The following is a 17,726-nucleotide window of genomic DNA, read 5'->3' as shown; positions in this document are numbered from 1 at the left end:
GCGAGGACGCGGATAGGGATGTCCTGGGTGACGGTCGTTTCGCGATCCTGTGCACGGCTGCTGAAAGCCTCCACGGATTCCTCTCTGAACTCACTCGACGCGTCGAAGCCATCCGTGCCATCCTCGCCCGCACCTCCTCGCGCATTGAAAGCGGATGCAGACGGGGGCCCGCTGTTGATAGTGCTGGTAGTGATAGTAAGACTAAGCAAGGGAATATTGTCCTTCTTCGTCAACCGGATATTGGCAGCAATCGCGTTCTGCGCGCTCTTCAGCGCCCTCTGCAACGGAGCCAAGGGAACCTCGAGGTTGATGGTGTTGTTAGGCGCCGCGGATTGGATGGAGTAGTTCTCGAGGATGCTGTCGATGGTGAGCACCGCCCAGACCTGCGTGCCCTGCTCGGGGATGACGGTGAAGCGGACATCCTTGTCGTCCAGGCGCACCCATGCGATGTGGCCGAGTGTTGCGAGGGATGCGGTGAATTTGGTGAAGGTGTTGATGTTGACGATGCTGGCGCGGAACCGCATTGTGCCCTGCGCCGTGAAGATGTGTGGTCTTTAGTTGTCTTGCTCAAGGCAGAAGTATGTGTGGTCTGTGCTTGCGTCGGACGTCCCAGACTTTTGGCATGCATTGGTTGACCAGGCTGAGATGCCATCACCTCCAGCATCACTTCACGCTCGTCGATATACTAATGCACCTTTCTCAAAACCGCTCGAGCAGAACTAGCATAATGACATGGATTCGATTTCTCAAAGCTGTCTCTATTTGTCTACGCAGACTTCCGCAAAAGCCCACCGGCTGACCAGCCATTTACACACTACATTTATTCAGTTAGATTCCTCCCATACCCATGACCAGCGCCTCGAATAGCAAGCCTCTCCCTCTCAGCCGTTGGCCCATCATATCCCCACCCGAGTCCCCAGATTGAATTACACATCGGATCGTTGCCGTGACCGTCATGAGCCCGCCATCCCGATTCCCCATTGCATCTCGCCGTTCAGCTCCAGCCGAGCGGCGGACGAGCTTCCCGCTCCTGCAAACCACCGACCTTTTCCAAGTCTATTAATTGGTAGGCCGGCAGTTGTTCCGCCGCAGGCTCGAAGCCAAGACTGGTGCTATCCCCGACGTGCACGACAACCACACGACCCGACTGTGTCTTGCCAGCGTCGTCGACTTCTTCGGGAAAGGTGATGCGGATCTCGGGCAGGGCGCTGGGGCTTGTGGGACGATCGGCGGGCTCTTCGAAGAAGAATTGCTTCTCGCGGAAGACGTGGATGGAGGTGGAGAGGGTGGCGTTGGTGCGGCGGTGGAAGGAGTGGGTGGAGGCTGTGGACATTCGCATGGGTTTGTGCGAGGGGATTTCGATGAATCTGGACCGGCTTCTGCGCCGTTGGCGCAAGATCACCAGGATGCCGGTCAGAAGGGCGCTGACGATGAGGAGGACCATGAGGGCGACGAGGAGATTGACCATTGTTGGGGTGAGTCCGGCTTGCTCGGCCCTTTGGTAGAGGTTGTTTGTGCTGGTAGCCATGATGTAGGGCTGTGAAGTTGATTATGGGTTCTGTATGCTCATAAAGGTGGAGTGATGGCTGTTGCGGCGGTGGAAGTTTGTTTGGTCTGCTATGCGTCGAGGTCAGCATGCGATTTCCAACTGTGCATTGTGATCCCGATTGCGAACGGAAGCCCAGAGGCATGCGCAGAAGGACACTCGTCCACTTACCAGCAAATCAACGCTTCAAAACAAAGCACATAAACACAGCGCAAGGTGTTCAAAAGAATGGAAGCGGAACGGCGAGCTGAACGAATGAAGCCGCCGCACTCGCAAGATGCAAAAAAGACAGGACGCTCGTGAGAGCAAGAAAATCGACAACAGCACGCAGGTGGAAGAAGAGAGACGTCGATCCACGGAAAGAGGAAGAGGAAGAGAGACAGAGACAGAGACGATAGGTTGGCGGCTCGGATTGACGATCGACTAGGCTGGGATGACAAGCCGCCGCCGGAAATTGCATGCTCGGCTGCTCCCGGCCATCACAAATTAAACTGCCAACGTCTTCTGCCGTTCGCCGCTGCTCACTAGATGCCCCGACCAAGCTGATTCGATCTATTGGAAGAGGACCGTTGACGCTTTCTTTGATGAGCGTGCCTGCCCGTTTTGCACGCGGCAGATTCGAGGATGAGGTGCGCGTTGCGCGTGCACGCGACGACTGGGATCTTTACGAGTCTCATTGGCGAGGAAGACGAGCCTGCCACGCGCATTATTACGCCTGGTACGAGGAGACGCGTGACTTCTCTCCTCGCCGCAAGCCTCTTCTCCGTCCTCCGTCTGTCCGTATTGGTATAAGGTGTCCAGGTCTCCGCGCGAATGGTAGATCTCAGCCTCAACGGTCGGACGAGAATTTGATTGGACTTCTCCACCGCATTTGCTCGACTGGCCCTTGCGTATCCTCATCCGTGGGTAAGACGCAATACAAACGGTGTGAATTAGTACTGGGCTCGGTAACAGTAGTCCTCCATTTGACGTGCTGCAAGATTAACCATCCAAAGAGGCCCTATGACAGGAATGTTCGCCGATAACAAGTTGCATGGAACGAGACTCTCTCAACTCCTGTGGAATGGACAGACTAGTAGTTGACACAATACCTGAAGAAAACTTCGGCAGCTGCCACTCTATCTCACAGATCCTCTCAGAACATCACCTCCTCTCATTGGCAGTTCACAAGACATGACCGTCGTCAGCAACATGCGCCGACCAGCAAAAGCCGCCGCGGCAGAACAGCAGCGTGGTGTCACATCACGGCGAGGACCGAGTTCAGACCCCTCCAGCCGCCTTCCTGAGCAGCTTCTCCTTCGGCACCCCCGTCTTCACCATCTCGAAGAACTTGGCCTCGGGAAGTGTCAACAGCTCATGCTCGGCGATGGCCGTCATCTTCTTCGGTCCGGGCCTGCCCACAGTCAGCTGGATCGGTCACAATAGCATCAGCGCGCAGTGGGAACATACTTGGCTCCGAGGACGACATAGTCAGCATCTTCAATTTTGCCGCTCACCACTCCTCCGTATTTGCGCGCAGTGGCCTCGCACGTCTTGCGATCCTTCTCCATCGTGCCGGTGAAGAAGAACTTGAAGCCCTTGAGGCCGTTGGGGACACCTTCAGGGACGGTCTTGCGCTCCTCGTTCACAGCCTTGGTCTTTTTGGTCTTGGTTGGGCTCTCGGTCGCAAGCTCGTCTTCCGACTCGACCACGCTGTCGTCGCGCGCGCGCTTTATGCCTTTGGTCCTGTCACATACGTCAGTGGAAGCCCGGTGATGTTGTTCAGGTGAGCGTGGCTCTTCTTCTTCCACTCACTTCTTCTCCTTCGTGTCTTCAGACTTGGCTTTCGCGGTCGTGTCGGTCTTCAGGGGCACTTCCATGATCTCGCAGTTCGATGTAAGCAGGTCCATCGCCTCCGTGGCAGACTCTTCGCTTTTGTGGGCTTCGATGGGGTTGAGGTCGCCGTTTCCGGTGATCTCGCAGAGCAGCCAGACAGCTTTGAGGGCGGGCGGCATCGTGGAGGATGAGGGGAGAGATGATGTGTGATGGAAGTAGGATCGATGCGATGAGTGCGTGTGGGTTAAGAAGAAGGGGGCGGGAGTGTTGCTGTTCGTCAATGTGAAAGTGGTGAGTGACGTTTTGGTTGAAGCGTCGCGTGCTTGAAGGCAACAGCGGAAAGAGCACTTCACGAGGCAGGCACGATCGCGCGAAAGATTCACGTCTCCACGTGACTGCTCAAGTTTACGTGTTGCTCTCTAATGTATATCAAGCCTATTCGCTCACCAACATTCACACCCAGTAAATCGTGCGCGCTCACTTGACCTCGATGCAGATCTTGCCAATATGGCTGCCACTCTCGAGATACTTGTACGCCTCCAAGATCTGCTCTCGACTGAAGCCAAACGTCTTCTCCACCGGCATCTGCAAACCCTTACTCGTAACGAACGTCACCAAGTCTTCCGTCAGCTGCTTCGCGCCAACGTTGATCCCGCGAACAATGGCGCCCGACCCGAGAACGAGGCTAGCGACATCCGGCATCTCCTTCGGCTGCGCCAGGAAGCCGATCACGGCGACGATGCCGCCTCGAGCAACGCACGCCAGGCTTTGGCCGATGGTGCCGGCCCCTCCGTTCTCGATGACAATGTCAGCTCCGTGGCCGTTGGTGATTCTGTTCACCTCCTCCTCCCACTTGGGCGTTGTCTTGTAGTTGATGGTGTGATCAGCCCCGTACTTGTCCACGGCCATTTTCGCCTTATCATCCGAAGACGAGGTGATGATAGTATTGGCTCCCGCGGCCTTGGCAAGCATGAGCCCGGTCATGGACACACCTCCCGTTCCCAGGAACAAGACCGTCTGGCCTGGCTTGAGCGGGTTGTTGCCATACAGCGCATTCCAGGCGGTGGTGCCCGTGCAGACCAGACCCGCCAGTTGGCCCCAGCTCAGCTTCGTCGTCTTGGGGATCTTGACCACCGCGCTCGCTGGCACGGGGAGATACTCTCGCAGGGCGCCATCGATGGGTCCACCAAGACCGTGATTCCAGTCCTGCTGCGGGCCGTAGAGATTCGTCACGTCAAAGTTGGAGATGACCCAGTCTGCGTGAGGACTCGTTAGCCGGCTGCTCTAGCATCCGCGTCGGGGGTTGACTGACCGTCTTTCTGTAGATTAGGCACGTCCGATCCAACCTCGACAATCGTCCCAGCGGCATCGGACAAGGGAACGAAGTCTTCGCCAACGGGGAATGGATATTGGCCATTGGCAATGACCTGTCAAGGCAAGATCAGTAAGCAACTCCCGTAAGAACAATTTCTTCACGCTGCCTTACCAGATCCCGATAATTCAACGTGGTCGCATGGACTTTGATCAACACTTCATGCGGCTTGACCTTGGGAATCGCCTCGGTCTTCTCCTCCAGAGCATTGTACCCGGCGCCCTTCTTGGCCAAGCGAAAGACTTTTTGTTGCGACATGTCGGTGGTGTATGATTGTGGTAGTACAGTATGTAGTTGCTCTCTCGTTCAGTCGCCACAAGATTGAATGAAGTGATTGCGAGATCTTGACGTACGGCTATGTAATTGGTTATATGTGCACCTACGGCGCTGGAGCCGGCTCCGATGTATGATGTCATTCTGATTCAACATGCAACATGCTAGAATGTTGAGTGACGGTCTGCTGAACACCTAATGACCATGTACCCGGTATCTTGACCGATCTCGTAAAGGGAGCATGCTAGATATCGTAGGGGCGGCGGGGATAGGCTTATTATATGGCCTGGGGTGAAGCGAACTTCGATTCTCCGCGCGTCTTTTGTTGTTAGGAGACAGCACTTGCACGGTGTACATCTGCACTTCAATGAGAATGCCGAACGATAGTATCCAAGCCTTCACAATGCGTGGTATCATGCTAGTATAGACATGCAACACTCAATCCCATCCGCCACCCAAACCCAAGCCCACTCAACTCGTCCGCCTCGGCCGAATCTCGACCAACTCATCCTCCTCGCTGCTCGAATCCTCCACATCCACCGGATCGGCAAAAGGCCCCTCACTCCCCCCCGCAAGCTCCGACTCGAACTCCTCTTCGTCCTCCTCGACGTCGAGCGGCGTGCGCTCCTTGGCCTCCGTAGTGCTAGGCCGGCGATGCTTGCCCCAACCCGGGCGTTGCGAGGATCTAGACGCAGATGAAGCCTCGTCCGCGACTTCGTACTCGCCTTCTGGCCGGCCGATCGTCTCGTCCCTGCCCGCGCCATCTTCGTCGGAAGTGCGCTCCTCGTCTGAACTCGAGCTGTCGTCGCTTCCGGCGAATAAGCCTGAGAAGCGACTTGCGCTGCCGCTCGCCATCGTCCTCATGCCTGCGATGTGCAGCCCGGCTCTCTCGTCGTCCGGGCTCGCCATGTCCAGGTCAAGCACGGGCTCCGGTGGGTCTTCAGGTAGGTGGCTAGCGGCCTCAACGGCCGCGCTGTCTGCGGCGTCGGGATCGAGATTCTCGTCCGCTTCGGCTTTCTTGGCTGCGAGGCGCTTTGCGAGTTGTTGTCTTGCTCTCGACGGGGCGACGTTCAGCGGCGGCGGAATGGATGGGATCTCTGTTGACGTTCCCTCTGCAAAGTCCTGTGCGGCGGAGTGGTATCAGCCAGGGCTCTTGTATAAGAGGACACTTTAGGAAACGCAGTACTTGGGCAGAGGTGAAAAGAGGACAAAAGAAAGGTGCTTTCGTAAGTGGCGCAATGATGATCCTTTTGGGGCCTCAGATGGCAAAGGCGTGGCGCCGAAACGGATGGAGTGCTCGCGTGATGCTCCTCCGGATTCTAACAAACTCTTTGTAACTCCACTGACGCCGTCCCGCCCCTTGTATTGTCTACAGTCGTTGATGCAGATGCAGATGCTGTCGCTATTGCGTGCTGCTCCCGCCCATGCTCCAGTACACGCGGGGTTTCCTCGGCCTTGTCGCCCATGTCATCGTACACCATGCACCGAACGAAGCGTGGAAGGGAATCACCGGTAGTCCATATCAACATCAAAGGAAAGTTCACCCACCTGTTCGTCGTCGGAAATGCCATGCAACCTGCTCTCTTCCCTGACCAAGCCCTCTTCCGCCATGTCATCGTCATCGTCCTCTTCGTCCCCGAACCCCGATAGCATGGTGCCGCCGGTGATTTCAAAGCTCTGCCCTCCTTCCTGAGATGCAAGGCCCGAGCCGATGCCCGCGTTAGCGAGTGTGCTGGCCGTGTTCGCCGTGAAGCCGGGGCCGCCTCCCAGTCCGATTGATCTGCCACCCATCGAATCTTGAGGTCGCACACCACCAAGCACGGCGTTGTCTTTGTCCCGAGTATCCGCGAGCGGGCCCTCGACGTATTGGATCCATTCGTCTCGGTTCACGCGATCGAAGACGGCTTGGTCCAAGCATTCGGGCGGCTGTCGATTGCCAAACTTGCACACCTCTTCGGCAATCAGCGTCAAGTGGCCCATGTACCCCAGTCGCATGCCCTTCTCTGTTTGCGAAACATCGGAGGCTTGTTGGCCGTCGAGGATTCGGTCGGTAATATCCTTGGTCGAATGTAGACCGATGTCTTGTAGCGTCTCACCATCCTTCGCTTCGACGGGAGAGAATAGATCGAACGCCACAGTCTGATTGTATCCTCGATCTAGCGTTCCATTAAAGACCTGCTGTACAACATCGTAGACGACATTGTGCAAGAAGTTGTTCCATGGAAAGCGGAAGAAGAAGTCCTGACGGCACACAACAGCGGTAAGCATCTCTTGCTCACAACGAGGGAAATAGGGCGATCGGGACTTACAAGTATGGTAGGCACGACTTGGTGTTCGACGAATTGAATCTTTAGCAGATCCCCCACGACAGGGCTGCCATCCGCCTCCGTCTCATACGGGGCTCGCTCACCATTTGGTGCATTGGGCTGCTCGCCTTGAATAGTCGCTATGCTTTGATCGATATCGTCCGACTCTTCATTCGCAGTCGGCGGAGCACCTAATGAGCTTTGTCGGGGTGCAAAGAGAGGTGCCGGGGTATCCGCTGAATGCTTCGCGAGCTCTCTCTCCAGTTCCGAAGGTCCATCGTCGTCATTGTCGATCGGATCCTCGCCGTATTCCGTCATCACCGTGTCCTCGTCGACACCAAGCTTATTGATCTCGTCGGTGACTCCAGCCGTGGTGGGGGAATCGATGGCGTGGGTGGGTGGAGGGTCGAAATGCAGTGGGTTTTGTTTGCGGGGCGAAAGAGGCGCCGGCTTGGACGCTTCACTCTTGGGGCTTGTAGGAGGCGGTGTTGCACGTTTGGGGGAGGTCGGTGATTTGGGAGGCTCTGCTTTCTCCTCGATGTCGGAGAAATTCACCTCATCCGGCAGCTCATCCGTCGAAGGCGCGTTCACCTTCTCAAACCCGTCTTCATCGGTCGTGTTCTGCCCGTCCAGCGTCTTTGCGCCGGATGCCTTCTCGTCCATCTCATCGTCTGTCGGTCGCTCAGCATGGTGGAAGCCGTGCGAGTCGACCGAGCTGCTGAATCCGTCATGACTGTTTTCCAGGCTGGGACTCGCAGACGCTTTCGGTGTGCCGAGTTTTCCTTCGGCTTTCAGCCTGTGTCGTTCCGCATCCCTCTTTCTCACCTCCTCCTCAGCCCCACGTTCGTTCAGCAAACCCATGTTGCTACAGTGCAGCAACTCGGCCATGAGCTCGCAAGTCTTAAACCGATCGAATCCAAGTGGTTCAATCCTACCATTGAAGGCGACTTTGAGGTCAGGTCTCTTGGCCGACGGCGAGCGAATGAGTTTCGTGAAATCCGGTACGTGGCTTGCGAATTGTCGCAAGAGCGTGCCCAAATAGATGGGATCAGAGGTTTTGGGTTCAGGTCCGATCTGGCCATCGAGATCATAGTCGGAGTTGTTCTTGCGAATGACTTCGATGATGATGCCGACGCCAACTGTGAGCGGATTGCCGCCTCGGAGCATATTCTCGATCAATCTCGTGACACACTCCTCCGAGACAAGCTGACGGGTCAGTTCGTTTGGTCCAATTACGGATTGATCCTGAGTGGTAGCGTTTGCGGAGATTGTAATGATGGCCTTGAGGAAGTCGCCTGCAGATGTCTGGGTGGCGGAAGTGTGTTCGGGAGACAAGTAGCCGAGGAGGAGGGGAATGAGATCCTGCTGCTGCAACCAGTCGACAATGCCTGCGCCTCCTTCGTGTTTTTCGAGGGAGATGACCTTCAGCAAGAGATCCATCACCATGGGGCAGTCGACATGTTGTAGCATGGCGGGTAGGATGCCATCCAGCGACTTGAAGAAAGTGAGCATCTCTGCAGTCTTCTTGTCCAGCAAAGCCTCGTTGACCTTGGTGAAATAGCCGGCTTGTAGAGGGTCGAGAGGTGCGGGACGGTGCATATACTGCCAGAACTCGCGCAGGCTATCGGGTTGGTCGAGGATGGCTTCCGCGATGGACCAAACCTCGGAGGACAGCACTTCACAAGACACATACGCATACTTCTTTCGTTTCGCCTCCTGAGCTTCCTGCTCTGTCTCTCCTTCGTCATCTTTCTTGTTGATGGATTTGCTGTCTCTTGACCGGCCTTTGCCCTTGCCGAAGAACGAATAAGTCTCCTTCTCTTCCGGCTTGGGTGAGTCGGGTTTGTCCTTGGGAGTCGGACTCTCCGGGGGTTCGTCGGAGATGACATATTTGAGGAGTTTTTTCAGGACCGACTCTTCCCGGAGAAATTCAATCAGCTTGCCATTCTGCTGCTTCAGCTCTTGAATCAAATCGCTCTCGTCCAGCAGCTCCTCGGTGGTGACATCGGGCTTGTCGAGGATGGCGCCGAGGGTGGATAGGTTGCCATATCCGCCGAATCGCCAGAACATGATGGATGATCGGAGACCACTATCACTGCAGAGGTGATGGACGGGGGTGGTGAAGGGGGGTGTTCAGCAGCGCGGAGTGCGAGATCGTGGGAGTCATGCGGAGGATCGTGTCGGGCGTGAAATGTTGCAGGGCGTAAAAGGTGGTCGTACTTTAGAAGCGGTTTCCAAAGGTAGCGACAGGCAATGGCAACTGGTTGGTGTCAGCATTGTCGAGGAGTTGAAGGTCGCGTGCGCGGCCGAAACCGCTTTTGCACGGGCTCACTGCCACGCGCGCGCGCTCATGTGCGCGCAAAAGTGGCTCTGGAGATCAGCCAGGGATACTCACATGACCAGCAATGCCGAACGCTTGTAGAATTACAATTATGAGAAGGGAGAAGGGTGGGAAGGAGGTGACGGTGCGTACGTCTCGGGGCCCGTGTGCTAGACCTCGGGCGTCGGCGACCGGTGCACGCTGCGTGTCATAGGAAGGAGGATCGTGGACAGCGTGTCGTGCAGGGGGTGGGGTGAGATGAGGCAAGGGCAAGCGGTGTCGTGATGGGTTGGAAGGGTAAGCAGTAGATGATGGAGTAGGGAAGCTTGCACTTCCACGTGTGGTCACCCAAAAAGACCCTGCAATCTGCGGAAGCCAAAAATGCAGGTGCCATCTTCTCCTTTCAGCCTTGCCCGACTCTTCCGCCCGCACGCCCGACTGCTTCATCTTAATGTGCAGATCCCACATGTTGTACGTCATTTACGCTGACACACTTAGATAGAATGGAGCAACATGACCATCCTGAGGCGTGCCATATGAGCACTTGCGGGGCACTTCACCAGCAGAATAGAAGGATGGTGAAGGAGAGGGAATTATCAATGGCAAGGGTTCATCTAACTGCCTGATCGTAGCACTCGTGTAATAGACATGGCCTGCATCGCGTCGCCGCAGCGAATCAGTGAAGGTCGCAGACTGTTCATGCGGCTGCGTTCGCCCGTCCCGCATCATCGCCATGCGGCCCAGCCGTCTGAGCCTCTTCATAGTTCGGCGGCGGCTCCGACGGTATAGTCTGTGCCGTGCGAGAACTCGAGCTATCGCCACCGTTTGCCTGCGCGACGGGCCGCACGGAGGCAATAGGCGGCATCAAAGGGCCGTCGCTCTCCTCTTGGTATGCCGGGAGATCCTCCAAATGCACGCCCGCCTCTTCCATTCCGCTGGCTGCGCCGATTCCGCCGTTGGGTGCATCACCGTTACTTCTGGCCGCTTCTACAGCCTGCTGTAGTCTCTCTCTTATCCGTTCATATCGTGTCTGGAAGTCAAATGCGCCACCCTCCTTGAATGTGAACTTCAGCTCTGCAACCCCGCCAGGCGGAATGGGAATGCCGCCGCCTTCAGTGGGCTGTAGGGCAGCTGCCCATACGTTCGGCCCGAACCATGGCGCTGTGACATGCGAGTCGTGAAGGCTCAGGATCGGCGCGGCAAAGCTTTGTAGTTGTGGCGTGCTTTTATCGGGGAGGAAGATGATTCGGCGGGTGGTCAGGTATAGTTGGCCGCCGGAAGAAGATCTTGAGAAAGGCTGCTGCTGCTTGCCGGGGAAGTGCGCGGGGATGTTGATGTTTAGGGCGACGCGTGGGCTGGAGGTGTAGAGCGTCTGTTCGTTTGGCAGAGGAATGTATGGGAGGGTGGGGGCCGGCGAAGTCGGGTTTGAAGAGGATGCTAACATCACCCAGCTATTTAGCGGTCAGCCGTGGACAATCAGAGTCAGAGTGAGTTCATGGTGGTCGCGTACTTGATCGACATCTTGACGATGCGTTCGTGGGCTGGAAAGCCGCCGTCAATCTTCCGAGTGCTTGCACGCCGAGCTGTCCAGATACTGAGAGGGTCAGAGGAGGTGGTGGTGGTAAGATGCAGACTCTGTCAAGGTCCAAGTGGATCGGCGGTCGGTGTCAGTCGCAGAGTGAGCCTTGCGTGGCGTATTGCGTGGATGGTGATGCGGTCCCCAGGAAATTCCACGTCAACCATCACGTATGCGGCTCGCCTTGCCCCAGCTTTCATCAGCTTGGCAGGCGCCACATGATCCGCAACGCGCCCGTGCGCGTTCGTTATGGATTAGTCATCGTTTTGCTCATGTCCAGTCCAACCGAACCGACACGTTCGTTTCGAGGTCATAGACATCGTGGCATCTTCGCTATCTTCTCATTCATCTGACCCTTCACGTTCACATGGTACTTCCACGTACGATGCACCTGCCTGTGCTTAGAGCATGGTGAAGCAAGATTGTTTCTCCACGGCCTTGATGCATCGGCGCGGAGTACAGTAGAAGGGAGCCTGGACTTCTGTCGGCGTGGCCTGACCTATCCTCGAATACAACGTGCAAGAACCCGGGGTCTTGGTTCGACTCGTATCAGGCTACATCCCCGCCCTTGTCTCCCTGCTGGCTCTGCCGCTCTTCTGAAGGAGGCCACTACATGAGAAGACGTTGCACCAAACACCCAGCTCTGCTACCTCAAACCGGTTAGCCGCCCCAAGCTCGCCGCCAAACCGCACGCCATTCGCTGTCTACGCGCTGAGCTCGCTCCACCGCCGCCTCTCTGCCTCATGCAGGGCAGAAGTCTTTGTGTGATATGTTCGACTGCACCCGCGCTGATTCGCGCAAAAGGCGTCGCCATCATCAAAGGGCACCCCTTGGCGGGGGTGGGATGGAGCTAACATCGCCATTCCCGCTTCCCTGGGTTCGAGAATAGAAACCAACACTGTGGAGTCTGCTTTGACCTCGGACGTGCAGCAGGAGACTGGTCAGGCTGGCCAATGGCGGACTATGCAGCCATCCACTCCCGCTCCTTCAGCCCGCATTTCTGACAAAAATCGCAAGCCGTGCATCTTATCTTTCCTCATCTTGTGTGATTGTCTTGTCTACTCTCGACTGTGTTTCAATGCGCGCTCATCCTTCCCGCCGCATCCGCTCCTGAAGTCTCGGTCATCTCAGACCAGGCCAGCTAGATGCAGCGCCTAACTTGCCGCGGGCAAGGCCATTGCGATGAGTGAGCAATATGAGTACCCTCCGCCCCCGCCGCTCTCAACAACAGGGCGCCAGAGGCTGTCCCCTGCTCGACTCCCGTCGATTGCCACCAACCTGGTCAGAACCTTGGGCGGTTCTTCCCACACCCCCATCTCCTCAACCAGCTTCCTATCGCCGTCTTCTGCTTCTCATGCCCCCGCATCTCCCACGCCCTTGCATGGTAGGCGACCTGTAAACTCAGGCCACTCGCCTCCCGTCAGCGCGCCTGATCACACTGCAATGGAGCCTTACGACCCTAGACAATGGACCGACAACGCGCAAGTGTATGGCGCCCAAAGGGTGTTCCAGCGGCGTGGCAGCGGTACGGCGGTAGCAGGGACACAAGATGCAACTGGTCTGGAGCGTATGTTGTAGCTGTTGACGCATGAATCAGGTCTGCCCTTGACTAATTCCAGACAACAATAGCTGCGATGCCCTCCCCTCCGCCTCCATATTCGTCGAGCAGAAGCGGGCACCAGCAGTTGCGACCGATCTCAATGTTTGAGAGCTCGGTCTACTCGGTCCCGCCATCGCAAAACTCGAGCGCTTCTTCGCCTCCAAATCCGATGACTCCAGGCTTCCCGCCTCCACCAGCCTCTTTGCGGTATCATGATCGATCGTCATCTTCCCATCGGAACCTGTTCAATCTGGCAAACATACGTACATCCACTCTGGAAGCTGACTCACTACCCGCGGAAGACGGTCGACTGTCAAAGCTGGACGACTTGCGACCACCAGCCGCCAAAAGAGCGGCCTCAACAGGTCGGCTTCAGACATATCAAACAGTCGACGCCCCACTAGCAACCCAGCTGGGACCTATACGGAAGGTTCCTCTTGCTAGCACTTGGAAACCAGGCATGCCACTACCTGGGCCGCCACCCGGTCCACCTCCGTCAGGGTCGAGGACACAGAGTCTAAATCGTTATTCGGAAAGCAGTTCTCGATCAAACAGCATTGGCTCGGATCGTAGTATTGACGTGTCTCGCAACCGAAGATCTGCTGCAGCGGCCGCTTCGTCGAGCCTTGGCCCAGTCCCGCCGACCCCGGCAGATTGGGTGGACACTGACGTTCCCCAAGCACCATTGCATCAGCCTCTTCGCATCGACACTGGCGTTAGCCATGATCCTTCGACTCTCATCCGCCGACATGCAAAGCGGGATAGCAGCGGCAATGGAATCCGCGAGCGAAGATCTCGGAGTCGTGCGGAAAGAGAGGCGGCGAATGTGGCGTCACCAGAAGCAAAGGTTTCCAAGCAGGAAGGTCTGGTGATGGGTACTTCGGATGGCTCTATTCGTCGCCGACGTGATGCACACGGCACATCTCGGGAAGTCAAGTTCGGGGCTAGTGTCGACAGTGCCGTCTCTCCAAACACCAACTCTGGTCCACCAACGGCCATCCCCAGTATGAATAGTGTGCTGACTCCTCCATACACGCCAGCCGTCGGGAAAGCCAGCGATGATTCTCTGAAGCGAATCGCGTTGAAGGCCCCAGGCAGCGCATCCAGCGATCGACAGGTCTCTCAAGCTTCCTACCTTGCCTTGACTTCTGGGACGCCGACACTATCGAGTCCTCCACGGCCAACATCCTCTAGCTCCGCCCAACCTTCTGCCAAGCTTGACACCTTTTTCTTGCAGGCCTTGGAACGTCATCGAGCCTTCATTGAGAGTGAAGCGGCTGCATCATGTGACGAGGATCGCCTGCAGCTGTTCGCAAGCTTCATCGTCAACGAGTCGAGACTCCGTCGTGACCGTTACGCTACTGCTTACAATGCCATGGCGGGCGACATTGTCGACCTTACCCGAGATATGTGGCGATCTTATGCACAGCAGAGCAAACGGACAATCACGCCGAGCACTTCTCACTCATCAATTGACCCGACTCACCCGTCATGGGCATCCGACGGCCAGCAAGGTGCTGCCTATGGCAATGATCCTTCCTCTGCCTCATCCCTCGGCGAATTCACACCGGGCTCTGAGCTGGGTGGCTTCATTGCATCGGACGAAGCATTGGAGCGCGCCGAATCTCATCAAAGAGCAGAGACATTCAAGCCGTCGCTCTCTCCCATTCCAAGCATGAATGTGAGCTCGACTGCGGATGAGGAGAGCTCGCGTGGCAGGACACCAAGTCGATGGTGGGACAACAGTAACTCCGGCTCGAACTCTGTTGGCAAACCGGAGAGGATTGAGAAAAGCCATCGAGAGACAAAGTACATGGGCGTGAATCCAGCTGCCCTGCAAGACCACGAGGAGACGTCGTCCAGAAACAGCCGGCATACTGGATCTACGCCGGGCCCAAGCGGTGAAAGCTTTAAGTTGGGGCCCAATGAATATCCGCCTGAGAAGGTAGGCTGGCAGCAGTCAGATGATATCGAAACGCCAGTCCCGACACCAGGACATGCTCGGAGGCTGTCGACTCCTCATGACGGTTCTCTCGATGTCTCACGACTAGTGACACTACCCCCGCCATATCCACGACACTATCCTGCCGTCAAGAACAAGCACCCGCTGCTCGCGGACCTTAGGGGTGAATACCGGGCCCTCGCTGACCACACTGAGATCTCTGAGATCAAGGATGCCTACGCCAGTCAGCATGCAACGATGCAAGACCAACAAGATGAGGCCGAGCAAGAACGGAGGAAGCAATTACGCTCTAACATCCAGGACAGAATCTCAGATGGCACCATGTCTTATGCCGAAGCCGCACAAGCCGAAGCCGACTTTGAGCAAGAAGAAGCCGAACGCAGCAAAGCGGTCACAAAATCTGCCTTTGACGTGTTCGAGGCAAGCTTGGCCCACCCTTTGAATGCGCTGTTGACGGCGCGACTTGAAAAGGCGAATGCCGGCATTGATCGGCTGCGCGTTGATCTGGAAAGCCGGAATGAGGTCCGGGATCCAAATCAGGCGCAAGAGGAGGGTGACGAGCTGCCCGAGCGCTTGGAGAAGCTCACCCTGCTGAAGTGGCTGTTTGAAGCGCGAGAGCAGATGCACAAGGAGATGTACGATCTCCACGCCGATCGAAGTCTCAAGTACTCCGAGGTGATCTTGACGCCCTTCCGGAAGGCGAGACAACAAAAGAAGATTGAGCAGGCGGAAGCATTCTTCGTCAAAGACGGTGGTGATCGCCAACTCTCGTTCGCCAAAAAGTCACTGCAACGCTTCGACGATCTCCAACAAATCATCGAGACCAACGTCACGCGAGGCGTGGAGGAGCAATTATCGGCATTCTGGGACATTGCGCCCGGCCTGCTTGAGGTCATCCAGCACATTCCCGCCGAGGTCTCCGGCGTGGCCATTCAGATCCCGGAGCAAGAGTTCGCCGAGAATCCCGCGTACCTCCACCACCCACTTCAATACCTCTACACCCTGCTGAGCCACGCGCAAAAGTCTGCGTACCAGTTCATCGAGTCGCAGACGAATCTCTTATGCTTGCTCCACGAGGTGCGCACGGCGAGGGCGAAGAGTCAATCACGGCTGGTGGAGATTGAGGAACGAAGTCGCAATGTAGATGATGTGCTCCGGAAGCCGGAGATGAGGAAGGGGAGGCTCGAGCGGGAGGAGGTTCTGACGGAGGATCTTAAGGAGAAGGTTGGCGAGGTGGAAAGGCAGTGGAATGAGGCGTTGGGAGAGGAGTTGGAGGCTTGCAAGAGCAAGGTCAAGATGTTTCTTGAGGGAAGTGAGGGTTGGGAGGATGGACTTGACGGGTAAGATGGATGGATGATTGTGAGGCTTTCGATAGCACTTGCATGAGATCCTGGTGTTTGTGCTATGGATATACAGACGGACAGAGACAAACATCGCGATATTGGTTGCCAGCGTAACTTCAGCCTCATATCAAGCAGATGTTCGGCCTGAGGTGTCAATTGATTGCAGGCTCGAGGGGCTACAGACGCGGGCAGCCGCGACTAGCCCAAAGCAGCTAGCGTATTTTGGATTCGGGGTTTCCGCCAAGCGCACGGGTCAAGGCGCAAAAAAGTTCGCAGGCAGGCACAACCGCGTGGAATTGACTTGCCCTCTCACCCTCCTTACCGCACTCCTCCCATCAACAAACCACCCTCCTCCCCCCATCTACTCTCCTGTTCCACCTCAAAACAACCTCAGCACTACTTCGGAAGTCAAGGGTCCCAAAAACAGTTGAAAAGCCGGCAAAACTCGTCCCTTCGCGATCCCCCCGTGGTGTGTCGGAAGGCTTCTTTCTTCTCCTCAACCTCAAAGACAACAACACCGTTACGCTTTCAGCGACGCAGCAGCTGTGAGTGTTGCCTCGTATTCACGGCAAACCACCCTCTGATTCACTCGCTGACGTCTGCAGAAGAGCCACTCACTTCCGTTCGCTCACAACAGCCTCACGTGTTGCATCTGCTTTTGAACAAAAAAGTATGTTTCCCTCCCTGCACGCTCTTTGTCCGCCACATCAAAGGCAGCGACAATAATAACGCCTCCTGTTCTCCCTCTTTTCTCCGACACATTCTAACCCGTCCATCACAGAAGAAATCAATCAAAATGTCTGACGTTCAAACGTCCACCTCCCCCGCCGGCCTTACTGGTCAGGCCGCCTCTCCCACCCCCGACGGCGCCGCGCCCAACGGTACCATGCAGGTCAACACCGGTGTCGCCCCCGACTTCAACGAAATGTCCACCCCTACCTCTGCCGCTCCTTCCACTGCCCACTCCAACTCCGCCTCTCTCTACGTCGGTGAGCTCGACCCCTCCGTCACCGAGGCCATGCTCTTCGAGCTCTTCTCCTCCATCGGCCAGGTCGCGTCTATCCGTGTCTGCCGTGACGCCGTCACTCGTCGCTCGCTCGGCTACGCCTACGTCAACTACAACAACGCTGCCGATGGTGAGCGTGCACTGGAAGAGCTGAACTACACCCTTATCAAGGGCCGGCCTTGCCGCATCATGTGGTCTCAGCGAGACCCCGCTTTGCGCAAGACTGGACAGGGCAACGTCTTCATCAAGAACCTCGACGCTGCCATCGACAACAAGGCTCTCCACGACACCTTCGCCGCGTTTGGCAACATTCTCAGCTGCAAGGTCGCTGTCGATGAGCTGGGCAACTCCAAGGGCTACGGCTTTGTGCACTACGAGACGGCCGAAGCTGCCAACTCCGCCATCAAGAGTGTCAACGGCATGCTTCTCAATGAGAAGAAGGTCTTCGTGGGCCACCACATCCCCAAGAAGGACCGCATGAGCAAGTTTGAGGAGATGAAGGCCAACTTCACCAACATCTACGTCAAGAACATCGACCAGGAGATCAGCGAGGATGAGTTCCGGGAGATGTTCGAGAAGTATGGAGACGTTACGTCTGCTTCTCTC

The 17,726-nt window shown here is 56.5% G+C and overlaps 8 protein-coding genes across 8 annotated transcripts; 2 read left to right on the top strand and 6 right to left on the bottom strand.

Moving 5' to 3' along the window:
• Nucleotides 1–2: 2 nt before the first annotated feature.
• Nucleotides 3–524, bottom strand: BDY17DRAFT_227480 (checkpoint protein Hus1/Mec3; the record flags this gene model as incomplete). The annotated part of the gene is made up of 1 exon (XM_033730161.1): nucleotides 3–524. A coding segment is annotated over one exon (522 nt), but the record flags the coding sequence as incomplete, so codon positions are not given.
• Nucleotides 525–720: 196 nt separating this feature from the next.
• On the bottom strand, nucleotides 721–1,963 carry BDY17DRAFT_306222 (uncharacterized protein). Its single transcript, XM_033735009.1, has 2 exons — nucleotides 1,718–1,963; nucleotides 721–1,617 (listed from the first exon to the last, which is right to left on the bottom strand). The coding sequence occupies exon 2, from the start codon at nucleotides 1,526–1,528 to the stop codon at nucleotides 995–997; it is 534 nt and encodes a 177-aa protein (XP_033585050.1). The 5' UTR covers nucleotides 1,529–1,617; nucleotides 1,718–1,963; the 3' UTR covers nucleotides 721–994.
• Nucleotides 1,964–2,806: 843 nt separating this feature from the next.
• On the bottom strand, nucleotides 2,807–3,540 carry BDY17DRAFT_328498 (uncharacterized protein; the record flags this gene model as incomplete). Its single annotated transcript, XM_033737848.1, has 3 exons — nucleotides 2,807–2,939; nucleotides 2,996–3,271; nucleotides 3,341–3,540. The coding sequence occupies 3 exons, from the start codon at nucleotides 3,538–3,540 to the stop codon at nucleotides 2,807–2,809; spliced, it is 609 nt and encodes a 202-aa protein (XP_033585049.1).
• A 190-nt stretch (nucleotides 3,541–3,730) lies between these two features.
• Nucleotides 3,731–5,200, bottom strand: BDY17DRAFT_306217 (zinc-containing alcohol dehydrogenase). The gene is made up of 3 exons (XM_033735008.1): nucleotides 4,848–5,200; nucleotides 4,674–4,788; nucleotides 3,731–4,617 (listed from the first exon to the last, which is right to left on the bottom strand). The coding sequence occupies exons 1-3, from the start codon at nucleotides 4,989–4,991 to the stop codon at nucleotides 3,839–3,841; spliced, it is 1,038 nt and encodes a 345-aa protein (XP_033585048.1). The 5' UTR covers nucleotides 4,992–5,200; the 3' UTR covers nucleotides 3,731–3,838.
• Nucleotides 5,201–6,512: 1,312 nt separating this feature from the next.
• BDY17DRAFT_319517 (SIT4 phosphatase-associated protein-domain-containing protein) lies at nucleotides 6,513–9,382 on the bottom strand (the record flags this gene model as incomplete). The annotated part of the gene is made up of 2 exons (XM_033736284.1): nucleotides 6,513–7,247; nucleotides 7,316–9,382. The coding sequence occupies 2 exons, from the start codon at nucleotides 9,380–9,382 to the stop codon at nucleotides 6,513–6,515; spliced, it is 2,802 nt and encodes a 933-aa protein (XP_033585047.1).
• An 855-nt stretch (nucleotides 9,383–10,237) lies between these two features.
• BDY17DRAFT_306211 (uncharacterized protein) lies at nucleotides 10,238–11,455 on the bottom strand. Its single transcript, XM_033735007.1, has 2 exons — nucleotides 11,143–11,455; nucleotides 10,238–11,083 (listed from the first exon to the last, which is right to left on the bottom strand). Exons 1-2 carry the CDS (start codon nucleotides 11,151–11,153, stop codon nucleotides 10,330–10,332), a joined length of 765 nt encoding a protein of 254 aa, XP_033585046.1. The 5' UTR covers nucleotides 11,154–11,455; the 3' UTR covers nucleotides 10,238–10,329.
• A 1,097-nt stretch (nucleotides 11,456–12,552) lies between these two features.
• On the top strand, nucleotides 12,553–16,319 carry BDY17DRAFT_349977 (uncharacterized protein). Its single transcript, XM_033738177.1, has 2 exons — nucleotides 12,553–12,775; nucleotides 12,838–16,319. Exons 1-2 carry the CDS (start codon nucleotides 12,652–12,654, stop codon nucleotides 16,113–16,115), a joined length of 3,402 nt encoding a protein of 1,133 aa, XP_033585045.1. The 5' UTR covers nucleotides 12,553–12,651; the 3' UTR covers nucleotides 16,116–16,319.
• Nucleotides 16,320–17,090: 771 nt separating this feature from the next.
• BDY17DRAFT_229462 (uncharacterized protein) lies at nucleotides 17,091–17,717 on the top strand (the record flags this gene model as incomplete). Its single annotated transcript, XM_033730190.1, has 1 exon — nucleotides 17,091–17,717. A coding segment is annotated over one exon (627 nt), but the record flags the coding sequence as incomplete, so codon positions are not given.
• Between the last annotated feature and the right edge of the window lie 9 nt (nucleotides 17,718–17,726).

This window comes from Neohortaea acidophila, assembly GCF_010093505.1.
Source record: "Neohortaea acidophila strain CBS 113389 unplaced genomic scaffold BDY17scaffold_18, whole genome shotgun sequence".
NCBI classification, from domain to species: domain Eukaryota; kingdom Fungi; phylum Ascomycota; class Dothideomycetes; order Mycosphaerellales; family Teratosphaeriaceae; genus Neohortaea; species Neohortaea acidophila.
Note: the sequence above shows the minus strand (reverse complement) of the source record. Positions and strands in the feature narration are given on the sequence as shown.

Bases quoted from the DNA above. Each gene is read 5' to 3' on its own strand.
- BDY17DRAFT_306222 (XM_033735009.1), bottom strand. From the start codon at position 1,528: ATGGCTACCAGCACAAACAACCTCTACCAAAGGGCCGAGCAAGCCGGA.
- BDY17DRAFT_306217 (XM_033735008.1), bottom strand. From the start codon at position 4,991: ATGTCGCAACAAAAAGTCTTTCGCTTGGCCAAGAAGGGCGCCGGGTAC. The intron at 4,789-4,847 runs GTAAGGCAGCGT...TTGCCTTGACAG, and splicing joins CGTTGAATTATCGGGATCTG to GTCATTGCCAATGGCCAATA. The intron at 4,618-4,673 runs GTCAGTCAACCC...GTCCTCACGCAG, and splicing joins GCCTAATCTACAGAAAGACG to ACTGGGTCATCTCCAACTTT.
- BDY17DRAFT_349977 (XM_033738177.1), top strand. From the start codon at position 12,652: ATGGAGCCTTACGACCCTAGACAATGGACCGACAACGCGCAAGTGTAT. The intron at 12,776-12,837 runs GTATGTTGTAGC...AGACAACAATAG, and splicing joins AGATGCAACTGGTCTGGAGC to CTGCGATGCCCTCCCCTCCG.